Source organism: Heteronotia binoei, chromosome 18 (genome assembly GCF_032191835.1).
Source record: "Heteronotia binoei isolate CCM8104 ecotype False Entrance Well chromosome 18, APGP_CSIRO_Hbin_v1, whole genome shotgun sequence".
NCBI classification, from domain to species: domain Eukaryota; kingdom Metazoa; phylum Chordata; class Lepidosauria; order Squamata; family Gekkonidae; genus Heteronotia; species Heteronotia binoei.
The window spans coordinates 35,194,120-35,215,707 of record NC_083240.1 but is presented as its reverse complement, the minus strand read 5'-3'; the positions used below and the strand labels follow the sequence as shown (position 1 = coordinate 35,215,707).

General features: G+C 49.5%; 1 protein-coding gene across 1 annotated transcript in view; it reads left to right on the top strand.

The window, feature by feature from the left end:
• PHF12 (PHD finger protein 12) overlaps nt 1-13,702 on the top strand; it is a 38,073-nt gene extending 24,371 nt beyond the window's left edge. Inside the window, exons 10-15 of the mRNA XM_060258829.1 lie at nt 4,310-4,420; nt 6,691-6,834; nt 8,897-8,995; nt 9,493-9,575; nt 9,789-9,927; nt 12,411-13,702. Of these exons, the coding sequence (XP_060114812.1) occupies nt 4,310-4,420; nt 6,691-6,834; nt 8,897-8,995; nt 9,493-9,575; nt 9,789-9,927; nt 12,411-12,766 (932 nt within the window). The 3' untranslated portion in view covers nt 12,767-13,702. The remainder of the gene's footprint in view (nt 1-4,309; nt 4,421-6,690; nt 6,835-8,896; nt 8,996-9,492; nt 9,576-9,788; nt 9,928-12,410) is intronic.
• The last annotated feature ends 7,886 nt before the right edge of the window (nt 13,703-21,588 follow it).

Sequence of the window (21,588 nt, the reverse complement as noted above, 5' to 3'; positions counted from 1 at the left end):
GTTCTTGCCCCACTGGTGGGCCTCCTGATGACACCTGGGTTTGGGCCCCTGTATTGGACTGGATGGGCCATTAGCCTGATCCAGCATGCCTTTTTTTACGTTCTGAAGTGGCCACTATGGAGGAAATTGTGTCACCCTCTGTATGTAAAGACATAATGGCAGCTAGAACCAGACAGCTTCACACCAGCACTGGACTTGTGCAGAATACTCCATTCCCACAAACTCATTAGCCTTATCAGCAGAACTCAAACCCAAGGATTTAGGTTGGCACTGTTGGCAGATCAAAGTCCTCCCTTCCTCCCGCACCCCAGTGCCCACTATGTGCCAGAGAGTTTCTCATCAAAATGCTGCATCTGCCCCGTAGAGGCTCCCATCCTTTTCCATTGTCAAAACAATACAGTGAGAACCACATCCGCTGTGCTTTATAAGCAGGTTTTAAATAGAATGTTTTGCATGATCCATGCAAGGTGACCCATAGCTTATTCTTTTGGGGTCACAACTCCAGGGACCGTGGCCCAAGTTCTGATCAGTCTCATCCCTTAACTGGAAGGTGCTTTGCACCAGAGGTTGCAGGAAAATTCTGGGAAGGGGCTTGGAAAAAATTCTGAGCTGCTTGCAGAAATGGGGGGAAACCCAGCATCACATGCAACTAGCCTAGTGGAAACAAGTGTTCCCTCTAAGCTGAATTGGTGTGAGCTAGCTCACAGCTTTTTAGCCTCTGGCTCACATGTTTTTGTCTTTGCTCAGGAAAAATGGCCCCAGAGCAAGCTGATTTATGCAGTAGCTCACAATTTTAATGCCTGTAGCTCACAAAGTAGAATTTTTGCTCACGAAACTCCACAGCTTAGAAGGGAATATTGGTGGAAACCCATTTGCTGTTATTTTCTATGGACACCAGGATCATCTGCCAGTCTTTGTGGCAAAATCCTTTGCATTGGAAAACCTGAAGCAACTAGAATGACCGCATCACGACTATACTGCCATGGTGCCACACAAGCAATTATAGAGTTCCAGCGTTTGGGCGATAAGATCCTAGCTGCCAATCAATGAATTTCTACTCCAAGATGATCTGGAAGCTCAGTGACTACAGGTGGTGATAGCTTCTTGAAACTGGAGGCTAGTTCCTCCCCTTCTGTCCCTGCTCCCATTTCTAGAAAGTGGGGGAAGTTCCACTTAAATGTTATCATATGAACATATGAAGCTGCCTTATACTGAATCAAACCCTCAGTCCATCAAAGCCAGTCTTGTCTTCTCAGACTGGCAGCGGCTCTCCAGGGTCTCAAGCTGAGGTTTTTCACGCCTACTTGCCTGGATCCTTTTTAGTTGGAGATGCCGGGGATTGAACCTGGGACCTTCTGCTTACCAAGCAGATGCTCTACCACTGAGCCGCCGTCCCTTCCCCGAACAAGCATGGGAAGAGATTGCACCCTGTCCTTATGAAGGACACATGGGCCTCAGTTTGAGAAAAACTGTGATTTTAATACTGCCTTCTAAGGAAACAGAAATATCAGGATACGAATGTACTTTCTTTACCAGGCCTGGGTTCACCTGCCCTCCACCTCTTTTCCACATAGCACAGACTCATTTTAAAAAAAAAAAGTATATGTGACATAAAAAGCAGGTAGATATATTTTTTCTTGTTTTTTGTTGTGATATTACAGCTTCAAAATGTTTTAAGGTTGGATCTGGAAGACTCAGGTTCAAATCCTGGCTCTGCCGCAGAAGCTTGCTGGATGACCTTGGCCCAGTTGCACATTTCCCGCCTAGCCTCCCAGGGTGGTTGTTTAACCCCCGTTGGCCATTAGGCATAAATAGGTAGTGGTAATGGCGAGGCTATAATGAAGGTGAGAACGTGTTGTTATAAGCTGCTTTGGTCCCTATTTGCCCAAAAAAGTAGGTTATAAATATTGAAATAAAATAAAGTCAATAAAGTGGATTCAGGGGAGGCAAGAGGAAGACACAATGAATAATTCACTTGTGGAATGTGCAAAGTTTATCCTATCAGCTTTTTCCGCTGGTGAAAGAGGTGCCCCTTTTGACTACTGAAAAGACTATGCTGGGGATCTTGGGACCAACGTGGGCACCTCGGACTGGAACTTTACTGAGTTGAAGAGCTAGTAGGCTACACCTTGAGGCTGCAGGAGATGGCAGTGACTCCCAGCCCAATTGGCTTTAAAAGGGGATTAGAACCACATGCCCTTACAGACAAAACGTTTTAATTGGCCACGCTGTTTAATGCTTACAGCTTCATATTTTGTCTTATATTTATGTTGACTGCTCAAGACCTTTGGTCAGAGGAGCATAATAATAAAGGAAAGGAAACAGGGACCAGACAGATCTATGCCAGAGAGGTTCCTTCAAAGGCATGCTGGCTAAGTGGACAGCCAGTTCCCGGAGGACTGCAGGAAGAAGCTTTGGTCTCAGTGAATAATTCACTTGTGGAATGTACAAAGTTTATCCTGTCGGGTTTTCCACTGGTTAAAGAGGTGTCCCTTTTGAATACTGAAAAGGCTGTGCTTGGGGTCTTCCAAAGGGAGGCATTCTAGGAGAGCCAGTTTGGTGTAGTGGTTAAGTGTGCGGACTCTTATCTGGGAGAACCAGGTTTGATTCCCCACTCCTCCACTTACAGCTGCTAGAATGGCCTTGGGTCAGCCGTAGCTCTGGCAGGAGTTGTCCTTGAAAGGGCAGCTGCTGGGAGAGCCCTCTCAGCCCCACCCACCTCACAGGGTGTCTGTTGTGGGAGGAGACGATATCAGAGCTTGTAAGCCGCTCTGAGTCTCTGATTCAGAGAGAAGGACGGGATATAAATCTGCAGTCGTCTTCTAAAATGGAATCACACAATGACAGCAGTCTGGCCTTTAACTGTAACGCTTTTGTGCAGTTCTTCGCTGATAATCTCACAGATCCAATCCAACCTGGATGCTGATTTACCAGTAGGTTCAGCGATAGCGGCGACTGTTGCCTTGGCTGCTCCCTTTCGTATGAGTCGTTTACATCTTAGCTCTCTGAGCGATGATGTCAAAGGGTTCTTTGAGAGCCACTACATGTAGTTTGACCCATCACGGCTTGTGGAATTTTGCAAGAAGTCGTTAGATGTTACTGAACTCAGCTCAGCACAGCAGTACTTGCTGGTTAATCCCAACCCTGTAAGGGTGCATTTCATTGGGCCCTATCATAGGCTTCTTAGTAGCTCCTCCAGCAGTACGGAATAGTATTGCAGAAGAATAAAAGAACTGCCTTTGCAGTTTTGTGGGGAAATGTAAGACTGGCTTTAAGAGCCGGATTTGAGTCCAGTAGTACTTTAAAGGCCAACTATATTCTCCGTGGTATAAGCTTCTGAGATCCAAAGCTTCCTTCATCGACTCTGACAAAGGGAGCATTGACTCTTGAAAGTTTATACCCTGGAAATAGCAATGTGCTAGTGACTCGAACCTTGCTATTCTACTGCAGACCAACACTGCTATCCATCTGACCTTTTAAAGGCCTTCGGTGTGTCTCCTAATGGTTTTGATACTCTGTTGGTTCTTAGGGGCAGGGATCTCTTATGGATGTCATTTATAAAGCTTTTGCTGGCAGTTTTAATTACTTTAGATTGATATGGTTATTAATCCTAGAAAGTTTGTTTTCCTCCTTGGAGAAAAAGGCAGGCTGAAAATGTATTCAGTAAAATGCAGCTGACTGTCGTGGGGGGCAAGGTGCTGGACTTGATGGACCATAGGTCTGCTTCAGCAGGGCTCTTCTGATCTTCATAGGCCAGATGTATGTACTTTCACCAGCATGGCAGTATCCAAGTGAAGGTTCAGAAAGCAGAAGGGTGTGCTTTAGCAAGGGGATTTGAGCATCATGGTGCCAGGTTTCCCTTCCCACTCCTATGGCTACCATTTCATGGACCTGCTAACATTAAACTTTAGCTCTTCTGTTTTACAAACCTCTCTCTCACCTTATTTCCCAGAACAGGCACCCAAGATTGGCTTTCAGCACTGTGCTAAGTTACTAAGAAGCGCCATTGCAGAGCCCCAGTAATACCTAACAGCAGGTGTATAGATGAATTAGTTCGCAGTACCCAAAAGGAATGGTTCCACATGAATGATTCCAGGAGCTCAGCTGAGGCTAGACCGAGTGGATCTCATGGTTGGTTTGTGCTAGAAAAGGCTTGGGTTTTAAACCTTGGTTGGTTTTGAGGGTCTCATTGGATGTTCTAGGCCCAATTTGCAAATCACCTATGGGTCAGCGTAGAAACGGCCCAGCCCTGGCTAGGGAAAGCAGCAATAAGGTGACCACTTTGGGTTTTCTCACCTTCCTTCTGCAGATGGCAAGATCAGCCCAAGCGTTTTAACGGCACCCTCAGCGCTGCCTCCGAGTTCTGCAGCCCCACTGGATCTCGCCTGTTCCCTGAAAGCATTAATGGATGGAAGCGGAGGTGAGTCCCATCTTCTTTCCGTTGTGTGCTTCAGAACAAGGGCAGCCTGCCAATCGTTTGTGTGTTGATCTTGCTTGCTGCTAAGACAGCAATGGCCATGTGACCCAAAATGATATCTCCCTAACTTTAACAATAAAGTCCATCATTTATAGCAGAGGTGGTCAAGCTTGCTTACAAGTAAGAGCCGCATACAATAAATGTCAGATGTTTGAGAGCCACAAGACATAAGGAAGGAAGAAAGGAAGGAAAAAAACATGGGGAAGAGGTAGAAAGAAAGCAACATTAACTTTAAATGCATTCTCCAAGCCAAGCCAGCTGTGAATTTAAAGAGACAAATGTCTTCTCCAAGCCAGCCAATGAGATGGTGAGGGCTTCAAGAGCCATACAATATATGTGAAAGAGCTACATGTGGCTCCCAAGCTGCAGTTTGGCCAAGCCTGATTTATAGCTTAGCATCTAATACTGTTTTCCATGTTTGTGGAAATTAAAATCGTAAATGTTTTAGTTTTCCATCAGGAATTGCAAACAAACCCAAGTAGCTGAGAGTTGGAAACTGCTGCACTCCATGTTACCTTAGTGCATATATGTTTAATTTTAGCTATCTGAAAGATTGGGCGGGGGGGGGGGGTCAAAATTGAAAGTAGAAACATTCTGAAGTAATAAAGAAGTATCATTAGGACAGAAATGGTTTTTCACAGTATGCAAGACTGCCACCATATTCGGATATCAGGTTATTGATAATGTTGAAAACACTGGACTCTTTGACCATCTATTTATTATTAAAAACAACAGCATATTAGCGGTTGGCAAACTGACTGTTTAAACCTCATCTTGAAAATATGTTGTGTGTGTCTTCAGTATACGCATCATTCTGGAGACATGCCGTTATCTAATGCTGTGTAGGGTTTTTTTGCATAAAATTTTTCATACTGCATATTTTGAGTAAAACCTTGTGTTTTGTTAAAAAAAAAAAAAACCTCACTCATTCCAAAAATATATGTGTACATATAGATATTTTAAAAAATTGAAAAGGAGTTTTTCAGTGGTCCTTGAAAACTTCCCAATTGTTCTACTGGACAAATTGAACAGAGTGAGAAAAACCCAGCTTTAGGAACCATTTCACGCATTCCAAAAGAGAATAGTTTAGAACAGGTTTGTTTTTGGGGTTTATTTCAGTGCTCCTCGGAAATGTCCTGGGGTTTTTTTCCATTGAAAAAGTCTCAGGGGAGGGGGGAGTGTTTTTCAGAATGTTTCCGGTTCCCCCCCCCCCCCCGGGTCTTTGCAATTCTGCTCCCAAGTCTGGTCAGCGAGCCTTCTCCAGGAATGCGTTGAAAACAACCTAAACGTTAGAGTGACAAAATTACTAAACTCTATATATTACAATGAACTATTTATAATGAAATTACGTTATTTGTATTACAAAAATACACAATTCACAAATACACAATCAGTAGAGTTCCAGTGAAAAATACACAATTCACAAATACAAATACACAATTGGAGCTGGTCCCAGAATGTAAGAATGATAAGACGTTATGTCTGCTATGAAGATTATATACAAAGGATGTTAAACGTTGAAGGAGGACGAGTGTGAGGTTACCTTCCAATGGAATGTTGTGAATCTTGTGGGAGTTGTATAACCCCATTGAGAAAATAATGTAGAGTTCACCTTTGCTGGAAGAAAACTTCGGAGCAGGATATTTAGTTGGCCTCCTGTACATTGGAACTCTACTGATTGTGTATTTGTGAATTGTGTATTTTTCATTGGAACTCTACTGATTGTGTATTTGTGAATTGTGTATTTTTGTAATACAAATAATGTAGTTTCATTATAAGCAGTTCACTGTGATATATAGAGTTTAGTAATTTTGTCACTATAACCTTTAGGTTGTTTTCAACACATTGTCCCAGTGACTTCTCTCTTTGTATTTGTTTCTCCAGGAATGCTGCAGCTCCTGTAGACTTTGAGGCAGGGCGACCCACTGCAGTCTCCCATCACTGGCCATTAGGCAAGGGCAATCTATGCAAGATGTGACACACGGAGGGAGAAATGGTTGTTCCTCATGTTTGTGCTGACTCTGGGTTGTCAGGAGAGCTGACAGCTGATCCTGTCCGATTATTTTTGCTGTTGACGTTTCCTGCTGTGGGAGTGGCATTTGCTCTAGGACTTGGATGCTTTGGTGCTGGTAGACACGAGAGAGGAGAGGTGTACTCGGCACTTGCAGCCCCCCCCCCCCCCCTCACTCAGCAACCTTCTTTTCTCTCCACAGAGATTGAGATTAGCATGCTGGATGAGAAGCTGATCAAGTTCTTGGCCTTGCAGAGAATCCATCAGCTCTTTGCTTCCAAAGTTCAGCCCCTCATGGGCAGTGTTGGTGCCACCCAGCCCAGCCCCATGGGCAATCAGGCTGAAGGTAGGTGGCAAGCAGAACTTTGGTATCTTCCCCTGCTCTTGGGCGTTGGGTCTGTGCACTGTCTGCTACCTTGCGTACTCCAGAGGCAGGGAGGAATACCAGCATATTCAGTTGAGCCGCGTTCTCAGCCGCTGCCCTGATCCTTCAGAGCAAATTATGGCGTTGAGAAACCAGTGGGATTTGAGAGCATCAGTCCCACTCCTAGACTTTCTCCAGGCATCAACCGCATGTTGGTTTTTCTCTTTGGCAGTTTCCCTTCTCTTGTCACAGCAAGGAACCAATCAAGCCAGTTTGGTGTAGTGGCTGAAGAACTGAGTTTAATTCCCCACTCCTCCACATGCACCTGCGGATGTGACCCCTTGAGTCAATCACCAGTTCTCACAGAGCTGTTCCTCTTGAGCAGTTTCTGTCAGAGCTCTCTCAGCCCCACCTGCCTCACAGGGTGTCTGTTGTGGGGAGGGGAAGGGAAAGGAGATTGCGAGTCACTCCGAGAGTCCTTCGGGCAGTGAAGGGCGGGATATAAATCCAATCTCTTCTTCAATTGTGGCTGGATTGGCAAGCTGAAGGGAGCCTGGCTTGGGACTGTTTCTTTCCCTCCCCTCTGAACTGCTGGTTTGGGTGCTGCACAGAAAGGGCAAAGAAAGGGTATAATGTCAGGTGCTTGCAGGCGGCTGGGGGGTGGGGCTAGGTGGAGACCTGGAGCTTATTGCCTCCTAAGGATGTTTGGTTTGAAGCACTTTTAACCATCACATACAAAAATTACATGCTTTAAATGTTTCCGGTCAGGTTAAGTCTCCCCCCACTTCCTGTTTTTCACTTGGTGCCAGGGTGATTAACATGTGGAATTGACTGCTGCATGAAGTGGTGGCGGCTACAAGCATAGACAGTTTCAAGAGGGAATTGGATAAATATATGGAGCAGAGGTCCATCAGTGGATATTAGCCACAGTATATTATTGGAACTGTCCGGGGCAGTGATGCTCGGTATTCTTGGTGCTTGGGGTAGGGGGCAAAGTGGAAGGGCTTGTAGACCCACTTGTAAACTTTCTGATGGCATTTGGGAGTTTTTTTGGGGGGGTTGGGCCACTGTGTGACACAGTGTTGGACTGGATGGGCCATTGGCCTGATCCAACATGGCTTCTCTTATGTTCTTATTAAGGGAAGGTCTAGGACCGGGGCGGGAGGGACAGTTTCAGACAGAGGGGACCAGTTGAAAAAGATGGGAGGAATTTTGCTTCTTAAACGATGGCCTGTGCCTTCCCTCCTCCCCTTTCAAAAACAAACCCTCCAGCAGGGGCCAAGGGCTGTTCGTGATTACTTTTCTCCTGCCTCAAGGAGTTGTTGGCAATCGGTCACGGCACAGGGCTCTTGTTTGCACAGTCGGATCTCCGCTGAAGAAAAGCATACTCCCTCTCCCCACCCACCCCCTGTGCCGCAAACTGAGCGGGGAGGAGGTTGTGCTCAGAGCTCACACAGATGAAAATGCATGTTCTCCACAGTAAAGGATCCCTTAAGTCCTTTACACTCACTTTGGACTTCCAAAAAGATCTTTTTTTAAAGTAGCGACACACTACTGAAATTTAACGGAACGAGAGGCAGGGGAAAGAAGATATCTGGGAGCCTGCATTTGCAGATGTGCCTTTTAATAGCCTCCTTTGGGGGGGGCAGGAAGATGCTTGTTGGACCTTGGAGCCAGCGGCATGCACATCTGAGCTCAGGAGCTGTCACATTGCATGTTGCATTCTGTCAAATGCAGCGTGAGTGAGGGGGGGTGTCCACAGGCACCATCTGCATTTAGAGGGACATCCAAGTGAGGCTTGTGGTTCATGATCCAGCAAGTGCTTCTTGAATTGAATTGAATCGTGTGCAGAAGTGAAGGGGGGGGTGGATTTCCTCCTCTTTGCCTTGCTCCTCCCCTTGCTCTTTGGGGGCTGTGGTGGGTGTTCAGCTGCTGCCATCTCATGAGCGTTTCTCTGCTGCCGTCGAGGTGGGTTTTCTCTCTCTCTCTCTCTCTCTCTCTCTTTGGGCATACTTGCTATTGAGGTCATCTTTCTGTCTTGCAGGGCAGAGGAAGGAGGTGCAGGCCCGGGCTGTCTTCTACCCTCTGCTGGGAATGGGCAGCGCTGTGAACATGTGCTACAGGACCCTCTACATTGGGACAGGCAAGGGCCCGCTCACTGCATGACTAGGAATCCCTGGCTAGACCATGGTTCACGTCACCCAGCCTGCACTGGGCCCTGCAGAAGCTCCACGCGACTGTGGTGCAAGTCTTTCTGCCGCCAAGTCAGTTGGGGGAAGGGTGATCTTGGCAGCTTCTCACTCGCAATGGATGTTCCCATATCACAAGCCTAGTTGGAAAGTACCTTTCAGCTGCCGTAACAACCAGGGAGCAACAAATTAGCTCTCCTTCTTGATTTTTGACTGGTTTCTATAACTGAAACTCTCTGTAAATTTGCAATGCTGTACTTTATTTCCATGCCAATAAAGGGATGTGGATTTGAAACCAGCCGTGGAAGGGGTGGGGCTTCCCCTTCATCAAAAGGGTAGGGTGGCTGCATTCTCTCCCAGCCTCTTTCCAGTTCCCAGTTGCAGTTGCCTTTTTACCTGCGTCCAAACTGCTCGTGACCTAGAGACTCATCCCTTCTCTTTACCTTGGCAGGAGCGGACATGGACGTGTGCCTTACAAACTATGGTCACTGCAACTACGTGTCTGGCAAGCACGCCTGCATTTTCTACGATGAGGTGAGTTGCGGGTCACAGGCCGCTGCACCAAGGAGCCTTGTGCTGCAGCCCAGGAAGGGAGCTAGGTTAAATGCATGCACCTGCTGGCAGAGGTTAGGTGAAATATCTCTCTTCTGTGGGGTCTTCTGGAAGGGTTGGGCCTCCTTGCCTGGCCTTCTGGTCCTCGTCACCCTGGTTATGTCCCTGAGTGGATATACTTTTCCTCTTTCCCAGAACACGAAGCATTACGAACTGCTCAACTACAGCGAGCACGGCACAACGGTCGACAACGTCTTGTACTCGTGTGACTTCTCCGAGAAGACGGCCCTCACCCCTCCCAGCAGTATGGTTGCCAAAGTGCAGAGTGTGATCAGTAAGTTCTAGACGCCATGGTTTCTTTGGTTGGAGAAATGCTGGGCTCATTCCTGCCACCAATGTGATATCTGCCTGCATCCAGAAACCCCTCACCAAAAAGCTTTATGCCCCTAATGCAGTGCCCAGCACCTGAGCAGCTTGCAAGGAGAACCTGGCAGCTCTGTTACTCTCCTAGAGTCCTGTTAGTTTACTCTCTTGCAATCTGGCACACACCCTTAAGGTCAGCTGCCTGTGATCTGCTTGCAGCAGCTTCATGTTCACCAGAATCTGGCCCTGCAGAGCACCATTCCTGTGAGTGTTTCTGATCTCATCATTCTATGTCTTGTCCAGTCTTCCTTGCGTCAGGCGTGGGTCCCACTGCAGTCTTTGTGCAGCCTTTAAAGGCTTTTGAAGTATCGGATAACCAGTCTGGCATCTTGTGCTGCATTTCCTTGGGAGCACAGAGAAAAGTGCTCAGCCAGACAAAATCCACAAGCCAGCGCCTTTTGTTACTTCAGCTTTGAGTGGCCTCCCAAGTACCACAGTTTCCTTTTCCACATTGCCCCCTGCAGGAAACCCACATCACTGGCTTAGTGTCCTTGCTCTTCCCATGACCAGCAGATCCAGAATGAAATATGCAGTCAATGCTCATTCTAGAGGAGGGGTGCCAAATATGTGGCCTGGGGTCCCAATCAGGCCTCTGGAGGGCTCCTATCAGGCCTACGAGCAACTGGCTGTCATCTGCTCCCTTCTTCCTCTTCCTTGCTTCCTTCTGCATCACAGCTTGCTTTGCCAGGCTCTTTCAATCACACCGGAACTACAGAGCAAAGCCTCTATTTTCTCAATTGGCTGAAGCTCCTCCCTTGGAGGGGAGGGACAGCTTGCTCTGCCAGGCTCTCTCAATCGCACAGTAGAGCTTCTGAGCCAAGCCTTTGTATTGGCAGAGGCTCCTCCCCCTCTGGTCCCCTGGGGAACGAAGGAACGGGCCAGAGCAAAGAAAGGGCAAAGGAAGCTGTGGCCCTTTCTTTGCTCAGTTCCCTGAATCCCATGGGAGAGATACCAAGAAAGCACCTTTAAGACCAACAAGCGCTAACGTTTTAAGTGTAAAAAAAAAATCTTTGTGTTTGTGTCCTTTATAAAATTTATATCTGTACTATATTTCATGACACACATGGCCCGACCCGACAGGGTCTCATTTTATATCAGATCCAGCCCTCATAACAAATGAAAGGCAAACAGTGGCGGCACAGTAAAAAGCAGAATACAGAACAACTGCGCCTGAAACATACACTTAACACTTCCTTGAAGTAGAAACACTCATTTGAGAATTTCTCTCTCTCTCTCTCTCTCTCTCTCGGCTTGGCTTCGCGAACGAAGATTTAAGAAGGGTGCAATAGCCCACGTTTGCTGCAGGCTCGCTGGTGGCTGACAAGACCAATGCGGGACAGGCAGGTCCGGCCACAGCGGCTGCAGGGAAAAGTCTGATTTGGGGTTGGTGCTGTAGCAGTGCGATTCTTCCTCAATCTCCTTTTGTCCTCAAGACCAGCTATGCGTGTGTTCTCAAAGGAAGAGACAGCCTGGTGGATGGTGTGCCTCCATGCTTTGCGATCTGAGGCTAGGTCAGACCACTGGTGATGGTTGATGCAACAGGTACCAAGGGATTTCTTCAAGGAGTCCTTGGACCTCTTCTTTGGTGCCCCTCTATTTCGATGGCCGGTGGAGAGTTAGCCATACAGGGCAATCATTTGAGAATTATACTGTGAGAAATGGGCATGTGCAAGATATAGTGTGAATGGTATTATAAGTTATATTTATTCCGTTTATGAAAAAGCTGTATTCAGCGAAACGTGATATTTCAAGCTGGCGTATCATGTGAAAGCAAACTTCCCTTTGGAGCCGAGTTTTGCAGATAGACTCCGTGTTGGAAATTTATTTGGGATTTTCTACAGCCCATCAAGGACTGCGAAGAAGGTGATGGTGATATTGGATTTATATCCTGCCCTCCGCTCTGAATTGCAGAGTCTCAGAGCGGCACACAATCTCCTTTATCTTCCCCACCACAGACACCCTGTGAGGTGGGTGGGGCTGAGAGGACTCTCACAGCCGCCGCCCTTTCAAGGACAACCTCTGCCAGAGCTCTGGCTGACCCAAGGCCATTCCAGCAGGTGCAAGTGGAGGAGTGGGGAATCAAACCCGGTTCTCCCAGATAAGAGTCCGCACGCTTAACCACTACACCGCCTCTTCCGGAGTCACGTGGTGAAATTGACTTGTTCTTTACAGGACTCTGTGCTTTTAAAGTTTTGTAATTGTATTGTTGATATACCAATGCTTGTGTACTTATAAAAAGATTCTGAGTGTTTCTACTTTAAGGAAGTGTTAAGTGTACGTTTCAGGCGCAGTTGTTTTGTATTCTGCTCATAACAAATGAGTTCGACGCTCCTGGTCTAGAGAGCGTGGGAGGTTCTCACCTGTCCAGTTCTCACCTGTGCCTTCTCTTTCCAGAGCGCCACAAGAACCGGAAACAGGAGGAGGAGCAGCAGCCGCCGCCGCCCCCGCCGAGCGAAGAGGCAGCCATGATGAGGTCCCAGGCGCAAGGCCCGCTGCGGAAGCCCTGCAGCTGCAAAGCCAGCAGCTCCAGCCTGATCGGGGGCAGTGGGGCCGGCTGGGAGGGGACGGCCCTCCTGCACCACGGCAGCTACATCAAGCTGGGCTGCCTGCAGTTCGTCTTCAGCATTACGGAGTTTGCGACCAAACAGCCCAAAGGGGACGCTGCCTTAGCACAAGACACGGACTTGGCAGAGAAGCTGTCCCTCAAGCCTCACCAGGTCCCCGTGCTGCGCTCCAATTCGGTGCCCTAGGGGTGGGGAGGGGAGAGGCCTCTTCCTCCAGATCCAGGCGAAACCCAACTGACTCGCAAACCATGTCTTCTGGATTTATTTTATTATTTTTTTTGCCTACGTGGGCCACAAAGACTGTTGCCGCCCTTTGCATGAAATGAAGAACTTTTACTTTTCTTTTTTTTTAATCGTTTGCTCAAGTTTTAGGGGCATTTGCACATATATTTGTACTATACATTTCATTTTAAAACTAAAAAGGAAACCGCAGCGCGTCAGGAGGGGGGGGCCGCGCTGGGCGGAGCCGGCGAGAGCAGCCAGCTCGCGGACGTTGGCCTAGCTGAGCGCTCCCGTGCCGTTGTAAAATAATCAAAAACTTGTTCTATTTTGTGCCAGTGACAATAGTTTTATATTAAAAGAAAAAGAGAAAATACAGTTTTCATACAGCAAAATCTCTATACAATTATCACTGTTTTATTTAATGTAAAGACATGCTATTCTCCTGCCAGTATCTCCCCGCCCCTCCCGCCTCTGGTGTCCCCCTCCCCTCCCTGCTACAGTTGCACTCGGTGGATTGTGGGCAGCGAGAACAGAGGTCTTATGTTTCTGACGTCCATCCTCTTTCTTTTTTTTTTTTTTTCTTCTTTCGGGATAATAAGGAGAAGTATTCGGGGTTCTGTGTAAATACATCCAGTGACGGCATTGTTCCGTGTTTTTTAAGCTGTGTACAGTGCTACATGTTGGTATGACGTTGCCTCCGGTTGTCTATTGTAGCAAAGCGTTTCTTTGTCGTAAGCCTGTTTTTTGTCCTTTTGTTCCGACACCTCCTCTCTCTCCCTTCCCCTCACCCGCCCGTCCGCCCAGTTCCTAAGTTCTGATGTACAGAAGTAATTGCAATGTTTTAGGCTTTACAGAAACTTTTTTTCCTGTATTCTGTATATAAAACAACAAAATCTGTCACTCGCTGGTTTCCGCCTGTCTGTCCAGACCTCGGGCCGGCCCTGCCTTGGCTGTGAGAAAAGCCCCGTCCTCGGGTGCATTCCTGGAGGCAAATCCCCACTCGTGCCTCTGCCCTCTGGAGCGCCTCTTCCTGCAGTGCTGCCGTGTGGACAGGCACCGATGGCTCTTTCGCCAGGTGATGATTTAAATTCTGGGGACTGAGAGAGGCCACCCCTTCCCCTTGCTTTGGCACCGCGGGGGAGGATTGGACGGCACAGGCCTCGTCCGTGGGGAAGCTCCGCCTGTCTTTTCGCTGCCACCACTCACTCAGCCCCGGAGGTGAGAGCTGCCGAGTTTTTAAATGGTCTTCATACTCACTTCTGATCTGGACGTTCTTAACTTCCTTTTTTTTTTTTTGTATGAAACCCTTTTAAGATCTTATGACTGTTCCAGTGGCATTAAGTCTGTATTAATAATAAACTCACATGCTACGATTCAAAAATCACACCGCCGGGCTAGGCCCGCACCCTTCTTTTCTTTTGCTCTCCTCGGCTGCCGCAGAGACCCAGGCTCCCTCCTTCCGGTGACCGTCCCAGAGACAGAGCATACGCTTTGTCGACGGATGGCCTTGGGGCATCTCACGTTCAGCAGGCACGCGCGACTGGGATGCAACTCCACCTTAAGCCGCTGCTGGCCAGTGTAAATGGGGCACACCAGTGGTACGAATCTGCGCAAAGCTGCTTCAGCAGATGGACCCTGCTGCTGGGAGAAAGCGCGGTTTTCTGCCCTCCTGGCAGTTGTTTCTGGGAGCCCAGCAAGTGAGACATATGAACATACGAAGCTGCCTTCTACTGAATCAAACCCTGGGTCCATCAAAGTCAGTACTGGCAGCGGCTCTCCAGGGTCTCAAGCTGAGGTTTTTCACGCCTCTTTGCCTGGACCCTTTTTAGTTGGAGATGCCAGGGATTGAACCTGGGACCAATGTTTCCTCTAAGCTGCAGAGACTTGTGAACAAAAATTCTAATTTTTGAACTCCTGGCATTAAAGTTATGAGCTACTGGCATTAAAGTTGTGAGCTACTGCATAAATGATTGTGCTCTGGAGCCATAGTTCCCAAGCTAAGACAAAAATGTGTGAGCTGGAGGCTAAAAATCTGTGAGCTAGCTCACACTAACTCAACTTAGAGGGAACACTGCCTGGGACCTTCTGCTTACCAAGCAGATGCTCTACCACTGAGCCGCCGCCCCTCCCCAAAGACAAGACTTCCTTCCATTTCATATGCTAGCCAATCGAGGCTATGGCATCCGCCTGCTTCCCTAGGGAGGATGTGGGGGCAGAGCACCAAAGGAAGGACAAATCGGTATTAGAAGAAGTTGCAGCCTGAATTTTCACCAACAGGGGGAAGCAGCAGCTTAATGTGAGCCAATGCAGCTGCCCTGATGCTCTAGACGAGACTAAAGGGGAGAATCCAAAATGGTGCTTCAGTGGAGTTCAGCTTCTTTGAGGGTTCCCACTTACAATGGGGGAGGAGGGGGGTTGTATGGAATCATGGTGTTCTGGTGGCTTCCCCAAAGCATTTGGAGCTTGCCAGCGGGGGGGGGGGGGTGGGATTGAGTCACTTGTGCCACTCCTAGGCTAATTTGCAGGGTAGGCACCAGTCTATGCCTCTGCCACACAGCCCCGTAGCTAGGGGCCATGAGGGAAGGGGGCTGGAGGGTGAGAGTAGGAAGTTGGAGTGGCAGGGGCTCCTCCTCTCCCTTTCCCCTGCTGCACAATTTAAATTGCATGGGGAAGGGCATGTAAGAGCAGCCACCGCCCCTCCAGCACGATCCAAAGGGCCCACCAATCAGCTGATTAAATCATGAAGAAGAAGACTGCAGATTTCTAGCCCGCCCTTCTCTCTGAATCAGTCTCAGAGCAGCTCACAATCTCCTTTACCATCCTCCCCCACAACAGACACCCTGAGAGCTGAGAGAGCTCTCACAGCAGCTACCTTTCAAGGACAACTCCTGCGATAGCTATGGCTGACCCAAGGCCATTCCAGCAGGTGCAAGTGGAGGAGTGGGGAATCAAACCCGGTTCTCCCAGATAAGAGTCCGCACACTTAACCCCTACACCAAACTGGTTCTTAAGCATATGCTACGCGTGGCCTTGGGTATCTTTAGCAGATCAGTGGTGTGAATCTGTGTAAAGCTGCTTCAGCAGACAGACTCTCCCTCTTCTGTGCTCTAGCTGCTGGAGAAAGTGCAGTTTTGTGCCCAATGAGTGAGACAGAAGACTTCCTTCCATTTCATATGATGGCTAATTGAGACAAGAACGTTCACTGGCTTCACTTGCAGCTGCTGGAATGGCCTTGGGTCAGCCATAGCTCTGGCAGAGGTTGTCCTTGAAAGTGCTGTGAGAGTTCTCTCAGCCCCACCCACCTCACAGGGTGTCTGTTGTGGGGGAGGAAGATAAAGGAGACTGTGAGCCGCTCTGACTCTGAAATTTGGAGTAGAGGGCAGGATATAAATCCAATATCATCATCGTATGAGCCCCTTCCCCACCCCCACCCCATCTCTGAGGTCAGCTGCACGACATCTTCTCATGATCCCTGGTCCTAAGGACACCCAACTGGCTTCAACGAGGGCCGGGGCCTTTTCAGTTCGGGCCCCTACCTGGTAGAATGAGCTCCCGTTGGAGATCCAGGCCCTGCAGGACTTATCCAAGCTTCGCAGGGCCTTTAAGACAGAGCTTTTCCGCCAGGCTTTTAATCCGGCGGGTGTTCCCTGAAGTCATCACTTTCCCCAGCACCTTTACCACCTAGGTGCTTAAGTTCTGCTGAAGACTACCAGCCTATATGTGGCTTTACAACTTGTTGCCAATGGCGCAGATGAGTGGTTGTGATCTCATTAGATAATTTAGTAATCGTGATATTGTTCAGCTTGGATGTGGTTCATTGAATCTAAGGCTTTTAATGTTGTTAGCTGCCCTGAGCCCGCTTGCGGGATAGGGTGGGGTATAAATTGGAAAAATTAAATTCTTATTTGGCTGCTAACCACTGGCTAGATATTCTCATATTAGAGTTTTGCATTTTGCTAATGGTTGTGATTCATGTTTGGCAGTTTCTTGTTTTACATTCCCAACTGTTGCATTTGCTTCCGTGCCAGGAGCAGCCCAAGTCAGGCAGGAAGAGGACAGTCCCCTTCAGCCTCTTGCTAGCGCCCCGCTGGATACAGCCCCGTAGCCAGGATTTGAAGAATTGGGGGACCCTGATTTTTTTCAGGGGGCACATAGTGGCCCCAATCTCCATGGCCTTCTCTCCTACCACCGCTGAGGAGGAAAGCTGTCAGCTCGCTGCCATACAGCCCTCCCCCCTTCCCACAACTGCCCCAAGGTGATCCCTTTCCACCCCTCTTCCAGCAGCTCTGGTGGGGAGCCACTCAGAGGTTGAGATACGTGCCGCACGGTCTCCTGCCCTTACCTGTAGCATGATCCAGCTAGGCAAGCCCGGTGGGACAAGGGGCGGGGAGGGGGGGTGGCGCCACCAAGTCACAACTGACTTTTGGGGCAACAAGACCTCCAATTTGGATTTCTTCCTGTCGGAGGGCGAGCCGGACTGCCCAAGCGCAGCTCCCACCCTCTATCAGGTGGCCAGCGAGACCAGGCCAGAAAACCCCTGCAGGCGAACGTCACCTCTCCACTAATCCCCAGCCCCAGACTGCAGCCGAGACCTCCACTTGTGTGCACCAGCCTACCCTACCCTGCCCAGTCAGCAATAGAGCCATCCGCCCTCTACCCCTGCCACCCCACTTGAGGGCCAAAACAGCCTCTTTTTGCAGGCACCCTCTAGCCCAACGTCAGCCCAACGTGAAGCTTAACTTTCAGTCCTGGGCGCTGAAAGTGCCCTGTTGTTTCTGCTTGCTGCAGGGTCAGAGATTTCTTCCAGCCCCTAAGCAAGCAGAAGCAACAGGGAGCTTAAGTTTCAGTTCTGGGCTCCGAAAGTGCCCTGTTGTTTCTGCTTGCTGAGGGGTCAGAGATTTCTTCTGGCCCCTAAGCAAGCAGAAGCAACTGTGTATGATCACATCCTCTAAGCAAGCAGAAGCAACGGTGTATGACGACGGCAGAATGGAGAAGGATGCAGCCGAGGCACTGGAGGCTGGTTAGGGGCCCCAAGTCAGGGGGCCCTGCCTAGCGGTCTGGGGGCTATGCCCCACAGGCCCCCTCATAGCTACAGGCCTGGCTGGATAGGATAAGCCCATGGGCAGGATACAAGCCATAAACCCTGATGGGGCAGTTGTGGTGAAAAAATTACTGGCCCCCTATTTTCAGGATGCATGGCTCTTTGGGGACAGTCTAGCCCAGGACGACTGCAGAGTTATACCCCGCCCTTCTCTCTGACAGCCAACAGACCCTCCCTCTTCTGTGCTCCAACTGCTGTTGAAAGTGCAGTTTCGTGCCCAATGAGTGAGACAGAAGACTTCCTTCCATTTCATATGATGGCTAATTGAGACAAGAACGTTCACTGGCTTCACTTGCAGCTGCTGGAATGGCCTTGGGTCAGCCATAGCTCTGGCAGAGGTTGTCCTTGAAAGTGCTGTGAGAGTTCTCTCAGCCCCACCCACCTCACAGGGTGTCTGTTGTGGGGGAGGAAGATAAAGGAGACTGTGAGCCGCTCTGACTCTGAAATTTGGAGTAGAGGGCAGGATATAAATCCAATATCATCATCGTATGAGCCCCTTCCCCACCCCCACCCCATCTCTGAGGTCAGCTGCACGACATCTTCTCATGATCCCTGGTCCTAAGGACACCCAACTGGCTTCAACGAGGGCCGGGGCCTTTTCAGTTCGGGCCCCTACCTGGTAGAATGAGCTCCCGTTGGAGATCCAGGCCCTGCAGGACTTATCCAAGCTTCGCAGGGCCTTTAAGACAGAGCTTTTCCGCCAGGCTTTTAATCCGGCGGGTGTTCCCTGAAGTCATCACTTTCCCCAGCACCTTTACCACCTAGGTGCTTAAGTTCTGCTGAAGACTACCAGCCTATATGTGGCTTTACAACTTGTTGCCAATGGCGCAGATGAGTGGTTGTGATCTCATTAGATAATTTAGTAATCGTGATATTGTTCAGCTTGGATGTGGTTCATTGAATCTAAGGCTTTTAATGTTGTTAGCTGCCCTGAGCCCGCTTGCGGGATAGGGTGGGGTATAAATTGGAAAAATTAAATTCTTATTTGGCTGCTAACCACTGGCTAGATATTCTCATATTAGAGTTTTGCATTTTGCTAATGGTTGTGATTCATGTTTGGCAGTTTCTTGTTTTACATTCCCAACTGTTGCATTTGCTTCCGTGCCAGGAGCAGCCCAAGTCAGGCAGGAAGAGGACAGTCCCCTTCAGCCTCTTGCTAGCGCCCCGCTGGATACAGCCCCGTAGCCAGGATTTGAAGAATTGGGGGACCCTGATTTTTTTCAGGGGGCACATAGTGGCCCCAATCTCCATGGCCTTCTCTCCTACCACCGCTGAGGAGGAAAGCTGTCAGCTCGCTGCCATACAGCCCTCCCCCCTTCCCACAACTGCCCCAAGGTGATCCCTTTCCACCCCTCTTCCAGCAGCTCTGGTGGGGAGCCACTCAGAGGTTGAGATACGTGCCGCACGGTCTCCTGCCCTTACCTGTAGCATGATCCAGCTAGGCAAGCCCGGTGGGACAAGGGGCGGGGAGGGGGGGTGGCGCCACCAAGTCACAACTGACTTTTGGGGCAACAAGACCTCCAATTTGGATTTCTTCCTGTCGGAGGGCGAGCCGGACTGCCCAAGCGCAGCTCCCACCCTCTATCAGGTGGCCAGCGAGACCAGGCCAGAAAACCCCTGCAGGCGAACGTCACCTCTCCACTAATCCCCAGCCCCAGACTGCAGCCGAGACCTCCACTTGTGTGCACCAGCCTACCCTACCCTGCCCAGTCAGCAATAGAGCCATCCGCCCTCTACCCCTGCCACCCCACTTGAGGGCCAAAACAGCCTCTTTTTGCAGGCACCCTCTAGCCCAACGTCAGCCCAACGTGAAGCTTAACTTTCAGTCCTGGGCGCTGAAAGTGCCCTGTTGTTTCTGCTTGCTGCAGGGTCAGAGATTTCTTCCAGCCCCTAAGCAAGCAGAAGCAACAGGGAGCTTAAGTTTCAGTTCTGGGCTCCGAAAGTGCCCTGTTGTTTCTGCTTGCTGAGGGGTCAGAGATTTCTTCTGGCCCCTAAGCAAGCAGAAGCAACTGTGTATGATCACATCCTCTAAGCAAGCAGAAGCAACGGTGTATGACGACGGCAGAATGGAGAAGGATGCAGCCGAGGCACTGGAGGCTGGTTAGGGGCCCCAAGTCAGGGGGCCCTGCCTAGCGGTCTGGGGGCTATGCCCCACAGGCCCCCTCATAGCTACAGGCCTGGCTGGATAGGATAAGCCCATGGGCAGGATACAAGCCATAAACCCTGATGGGGCAGTTGTGGTGAAAAAATTACTGGCCCCCTATTTTCAGGATGCATGGCTCTTTGGGGACAGTCTAGCCCAGGACGACTGCAGAGTTATACCCCGCCCTTCTCTCTGACAGCCAACAGACCCTCCCTCTTCTGTGCTCCAACTGCTGTTGAAAGTGCAGTTTCGTGCCCAATGAGTGAGACAGAAGACTTCCTTCCATTTCATACGATGGCTAATTGGGACAAGAGCATTCACTGACTTCCCTGGGGCCGATGATGTGGCTGAGTGCCAAAGAAAAGACTGATCTCTGTTGAAGAACTTGTGGCTCCAAAGCGAAAGAGGTATTCCCAGTAGTAATGTATGGCTGTGAGAGCTGGACCATAAGGAAGGCCAAATCAGTCAGTCCTAAGGGAAATCAACCGTGACTGTTCCTTGGAAGGTCAGATGCTAAAGCTGAAGCTCAAATACTTTGGCCGCCAAACGAGAAGGGAGCACTCCCTGGAGAAGATTCTGATGCTGGGAAAGACAGAAGGCAAAAGAAGAAGGGGATGGCAAAAGATGAGATGGCTGGACAGCGTTACTGATGTAACTAACACGAATTTGAGCAGACTTCGGAGGATGGTGGAAGATAGGAGGGCCTGGCGTGACTTGGTCCATGGGGTCGCAAAGAGTCGGAATCGACTGTGCGACTGAACAAAAACAAAAGCAGACCTGGCTGGCTTGGCGTCAGGGGGCGTGGCCTAATGTGCCAATGAGTTCCTGCTGGGCTTTTGCTATTTAAAAAAAAAAAAGCCTTGGGGAAGAGTGTACAGTAGACAACTGTAATAAGTACCAGGCCCCATGATTCACTTCGCCAGACACCTGCATGCTATAAAATAACAACATAAGTATTTTCCCAGCGCCTCGCAGCATGCTGTGTCTCAGCTTGGCACAGGATAGCAAGATGGCGCTTCCTCCCTTGTGCCGGCTGGCCTTCTTCTGGCACGCTGGCAGAGGGCTGCCCAGGCTCAGGGGAGGGGTTGTGTGTTCCTGCTTCCCACCAAAAGCCAAGCAGACTTCCCTCAAGCCTAAGTTTATGTCCCGCGCATAGCTTGGAATCAGGGTCGTAGCCAGGATTTTAAAAGTCGGGGGGGCTTTTAAAAACTCAGGGGGGCTCCTTTCCCATCCACTTGTCACTTCTCAGAAGCTTTCTGGGGTTAGGGGCAAAAGCTAGAGGCTCTGAAAATGGCCACGTCAAAGCAGCTAACCCGAAAACTTTGGAGTGAAGAAGGGGCTGCACCTTGCGAGCAAATAGGGGAGTTTCCTTCCACCTGCCTCTCCCCCACTTTGCGGCCAGCAGCTGCATCCATCCCCCCCTCTCCCCTGGCTTCTCCTGCACCTCCCACTCCTGCGCCCCCTTGCACTCCACCTATTGCTGTTGCAGTGCACTGTGCCCTGCTCAGCTCTCCTGGCTCTGGCTGCTGTTGATGATGATTT